Raw genomic sequence first — 5,668 nt, 5'->3', positions numbered from 1 at the left:
GTTTGCTACCCGTCGCCGGGCTGCGCTCGCTGCTGCCGCCTCCTTCCTTTCGGACGGCCTCAAACCTTGAAGTGTAGTTCTTGCCGTCCAAACGCAGCGGGCGGCGGGGGCTGTGGGACAAGCACCGAACACCACGAGGCTGCCCGAAGCACCTGCAGGCGGCAGCGCTGCCAGCTCCTAGCGACCAAACCAACCCCAAAGCAGGCACCGGCTCTTAAGCCATTTAACTGAAATAACCTTCTGTTCTAGGGACGGCGGTGCAGAATTTGCTCACTTGATGCTGGCTCAGGCTGCCCGTTTCACATCAGGTATCCCAGTTCCTACCACCAATATTTTCTTTGCACCCTATGTGACCTACTTTTGGTATCGACCACCAGCAAACCCCATTTTTACAGAACTTAGAAACCAGTCAAAATAGGCTACATTTTTTCAGGATACTATGAAAATAACTAAGAAGTATCTTTCCTTGTGCTTCAGAAAACATGAGTGGTCTTGGCTGCCAGGGCTGAGATAATTTTTTCATCACGTGATACTGCAAAGTTCCCTCCTGTATGTGTAAAACTGCTTTTGGTTGGGTTTGGGTTCCCCCCCCCCCCGGTATATAGGCCATCCCAGAAGCAAATGCCTGACGTAAGAGACCAATAATCTGTTCTGGTTTTGCCACTCCTGTGATCTTGTTCAAAGTATTTCTTGTATTAATTAGATGACTTTCTATGCATGAATCACCGTTTATCCTTTGCATAAAGGGAACTATACCTTGGGAAAAAAATATTAGAGAAATAAAAATTCGTATAAACATAGGAAGCCTAGAATTAATCTTTTAATGGGATCGGTTCTCCTAGATCAGTGAAGTGTTTCCTCTTACGGTGTGCTCCTTAGAAAATGCACAAAATCTTTACTTAGATTGGCATTGAAAGTAGAGAAAAGGTTCTTGATGGCTTATCTTATAAAGCCTTACTGCTTAAACCATATTCTTCTTTACTAACAGATAAAAAGAGAATTCTTTTTCCTAAAACTTGACATTTTTAATATTATTAGCCCCGTATTAAATAACCTACAGTGGATCAAAATCAACCAATAGTTGGCTTTAAGCCTATTAACTGTCAGTGCCTGCCCCTTTACAGACAATTTTGGTGTATTGCACAAACAGATACACTGAATTAACTGCGGTTTCTTCTGCAGTAAGGCCCTGACAGGTGTCAGGCTTACTCCTATCTCAGGCAGTAAGGCAACGCGCAATCTCGAGGAGCACTGTGACATGCCTGTGGTGGGCTGTACAGGCCCACACATTAACTTGCACCTTTTCCAGCCCTGTCCCTGGTGGCACTTCTGGCCAGTGTTACAGTTTGGCTACTGGACTAGGTGGATCTGGATCTGATCTAGCCTGTCTGGTACCGTACATACATAATACAGCAGCAGCACAACTGCATTCTAAAGAGATTTACTCTCCACACAGCAGCACTAGGAACACCAGAAAAGCACTGTTGGTTAGAGAACAATTTGGATGAATTAGAGTTTAAATAATAATTTCTGATTGAATGCTCGCTGTACTTCATACATGTGCGCTGGATTTTATAGGTGAAATCGTCGTCTTCGTTATTTTTTCCTATTGGGTGATTTATCTTTTTTGTGACATTAAAGGCATGAGAAAAGGCCAGAAAACATACCTACCATCCTTTAGAATTTAAAAAGCAACAGTCCCTCTATCTCTCTGGGATTTCTCGTACGGAAGTACGTATAGTCTGTCCAGTAGGTACACAGTGAATACCATGTGACTATGAAATACTGAACTGTACTGGATGTCAGTGAAAGGTTGTATTGTTTGCAACCTAGGGTCGATCTGCATGCATTGAAGTCAGCCTGTCCAGAGTGCACAATGGCCAACGCATACAATTTGCACAATGCAAATAACTCTGAGGCTCGTACACTGTAGGTCACGCACATCCCAGACATGCGAGAGTCACTGCACATGTGATGTGGGGTACCTGCTACCGATAGGGACAGTAGGTACCACCCAGGGTCTGTTATATCTGAAGGCAGTAACAGCACCTTTCTGAACAACTTGCCTGCTGAATGTCCAGAGGTCCTAGACACATAGCTAAAAGGCCATAGCTGACTTATGAAGCATTTGTCTACTTCCAAAAGCAGTAGAGTTGGTAGGGAGAGGAAATTGACAGTTTTTCTCCCAAATTTGCCACCGCTTGGCTGCATGACCTTTCCCCAGATGCTTATTAAAATAAGCCTGTGCTCAGCTTTCTTTCCCTGTCAAACACAGACTAACAGAACATTCCTTACAAGACCGATGTTAAACCTAAGACAGTAGCTTGAGCACTTTGATTTTTACATCTAAGATGCTGCTAAAGAAGTCCCAAATATTCTGATTAATACTTCACTAAATCCAAATTTTATTAGATTGCTTTGTGAAGCCCTTGTGAATATTTTTAAAGATGCAGCTCTTGTTTCAAGTTGGTTGGCTCACCAGAGTCTTTTCACCGCAATATTTACAGATTTCTGATGCATTTAGGGAGGTGTTTAATAGCTGGAAGCTGTATGAGAGGAGTTACCAGTTTTACTTGGTATTGACCCGACTCAGCAGTCTCACAGCAGTAATTTACATAATGGGACAGCATACCAGCTGTGGATTTGAGCCCAGGTCTGACTAATTGTCACTGGCAGAGTGGAAGTGGAGACAAAAAAGTGGGATTCTGGAGACACCAGATACTTCTTTTGTCTGAACACAGGTGCATGTCTTTAGATTCAGAAAATCTGCTTCCACATAAATGTTTAAGTTTGCAAATAAGAGCTTCTGAGTTTTCAGAGGTAATAGTTTCAGTGGGATGTGCATCTTCCTTTACAACAAGGGCGACCAGTATGTGCAGAAGCCCTGGCTTATGTTAGCAAGTGTTGACCAAAACAGTGAGACAACCTTGCTATGCAGATAACCCCAGATTTCCACCCCTGTTTGGGACATACATGTTTGTGGGCAGCCCCATAGCCTCTTCTATCACAAGGCCAGTCCTAGCTTCCTACTTAATAACTTCATGTTTCCTGTTCCTACCTACACCTCTGCTGTTTCTGTGAGAAGGCTTAATCATTCCTTTTATTACCACTTTTACAGATTATTAGATAGAACCATTTATCTTTGTTTCATGTCTTTTTTTCATGTAAGGAAAAATCTTTCAGAATTTCTATTTACTGCTATTGTAGCTGCCACAAAGGCATTTTATTCTCAACAGAAATCTCCTAATTCTTCATAGCCCATCACTGGAGATGCACCGGAATTAACAAGACATGTATTTACATTATAGTCTTCCTAGCCAAAGCTAGAATAAATTCCTTGTGCTTTATTAAAAATATGTGACTGATGTCATCTCTCTAGCTACTGTTTGAGGGAAGAAATGTAACTACTGGATTAGTTCTTAGAGTTTTAAAGTTTCAAATTAAAATATAAAAATAATTTCACTCAAAAGACAGAAACATTCAAACTGTTTCTAATGAGACAGCTGTCTAGAACTGAAAAAAGTTATATTTAACTTGTCAGGCAATAAGGGCAACAATTCAACTACAAGATGTAAACAACTGAGAATGATTTAGTTATTGGTAAGCGCATAACTATGATGCCAAGAATATTCAACAATACACTTCCAGGAAAGACATGTCTTGAAAAATAAGAGAGGATATGTTTTGGCTTTAAACAACTGCCCACATCAGTGGCAGCTTCTTTAAACACTGTGCTTGTAATAGAGCTGCTGAATCTAGAGCAATAGCAATTTTACAAAATGCTACCCACGAACGTCATCACGGTTTAACCAAAGAGGCATGAATAACAGTGGGTTTTTTACTCATTTAGCTTACACAAGGCCTAGCAAAACTGAAAATAATAGATACGTAATCTGTGTCTTTTGAAGGGTGAAGCACAGAAGCCTTTACTGAACTGACCCCTGCTAGGACTTGGGCACGGGAAGCTGCGGCCCTGTTGCTCATAACCCCGCACATTCAACTATTCAAACTACAGTCTCCTTATCAACTGATGCTCACAGTTCAGAGTCTGCTCTGTCCTTGCACAGGGAAACAGGCAGAGATGGGGTGGAGAGAAGTCTCCCGTTTTTTTTAGGATTCCTGCTTCCTTTCAAAAGAGATGCTTTTTACTCCAGGACTGTTCATTTCAGCTACATGTCAGTTACCCACTAATCCTCATTAAGTAAATGTCTACTCCCTCCCACTGTGATGTTTCTATTAGATTTGTTTCTTTCAGACTGCAGAAGTGACAGCTCTTGTCTCTCAGGGCTAAATGACTGACTGAAGTAATTTTAACGTGAAACAATCATAATTTTCATGACCAGAGCTAGACTCTTGTGACAAAGTCTTGTGGAAAAACCATCCAAGAAGCTATAACAAATTCAGAATTCAGGGTTTTATCTGGAGAGGCTTGAATTATCTAGCTTATACAGAACTCCAGCTCTGTGCTCATGTGCCCAGACTAACATGTTTGTAATCTAAAGCGATAACTAATGAGCAAAACAACTTGCTTAAAATCCTATGATTTAAAACTTACTTAACTTAAACTTATTTATTTAAGTACGACAACTTGTTTCAGTAAGAGACTCTTTTTGTCCAATCTTTTGCAGTCATAATAAAACAGTGTACCCAAAACAGAAATAAGGAAAGCATCTTGTACAAAACGAGAAAAAAATAATTAAAAGAAATAAAACCATCACATCTACTGGGAACATGTGGATGTTTCACACCCAAATGTCAACAGCAGCCTTTCTGCAAACTCCCCATATCATACTGAAAGTCATTCTCAAGAGTGGGAATTATTGGCTTGAATCGGAACACTGAGTTGCAGAAGAGACTGAAATGAGCCTGGAAGGTAAGATAACAGCTTCTCTGACATTTAAGCTCATTTTGTCTGTTTTCTTCATTAGAATTTACTGTAGTTTCTCTCCTACAGGGTGTCATCATTCTGTTACTAAACAATACAACAATGCTTAATAAACAGTATTTTGTTTCCTGTGTGTATTGCAAGAGGAAAACATTGGGATTTGTTATTTTCCCCACAGCCTTCTAATACCTATGAATTTTGCCTTCATTTCTTAATTCAGTGTTCAGGAATTTCGATACATACAATCAAATCAAATGTGAAAACAAGTCAGACAATACTTGTATCCCTTAAAAAAGAAACCCGGCTATAAGTAGAAGACATTCTTCTCTTGAACAACTCCTGCTAAAGATTAATGTTGACCTCTTTAAGACCATCAGATTTTGACATCCCTGTTCACCTTTCTACAATATTTTATTCTGATTCTACTCCAAGAAAATACTTAAAACCACATTTTTAACTTTAGGCACATGTTTAGTTTCCATTGATTTCAATGAAATAATAATAATTTAAAAATCCTAGATTTAAGACAGCACTGAAAGACTTCTTGGAATAGTAGTGAACCAGGGAATAAAAGCTTCTTTTGACCTGCCATTAGTTTGAACTGTACAATCTAGATATCAGCTATCCTACAGCTGGAAAAGGGAAACCCCTTAGAAGAGTTTCAGTTGCATTATCACTTTTTGTTCCTGGGTGTCTCCCAGAACAGTCTTTATAAAAACATGTTTGTCTTTGGAGGCCAGTATTCACTCATGTTCAAATTAGCCATAATTTTTAAGTAATTTT

General features: G+C 39.9%; 1 protein-coding gene across 1 annotated transcript in view; it reads right to left on the bottom strand.

The window, feature by feature from the left end:
* SLC40A1 (solute carrier family 40 member 1) overlaps positions 1-387 on the bottom strand; it is a 14,089-nt gene extending 13,702 nt beyond the window's left edge. Inside the window, exon 1 of the mRNA XM_026852399.1 lies at positions 359-387. Coding sequence (XP_026708200.1) covers positions 359-387 — 29 coding nt within the window. The remainder of the gene's footprint in view (positions 1-358) is intronic.
* Between the last annotated feature and the right edge of the window lie 5,281 nt (positions 388-5,668).

This window comes from Athene cunicularia, assembly GCF_003259725.1.
Source record: "Athene cunicularia isolate RWA chromosome 7 unlocalized genomic scaffold, athCun1 chr7_part1, whole genome shotgun sequence".
In the NCBI taxonomy this organism is placed as follows: domain Eukaryota; kingdom Metazoa; phylum Chordata; class Aves; order Strigiformes; family Strigidae; genus Athene; species Athene cunicularia.
The sequence above is the reverse complement of the archived record's forward strand: the minus strand, read 5'-3'. Positions and strand labels throughout refer to the sequence as shown.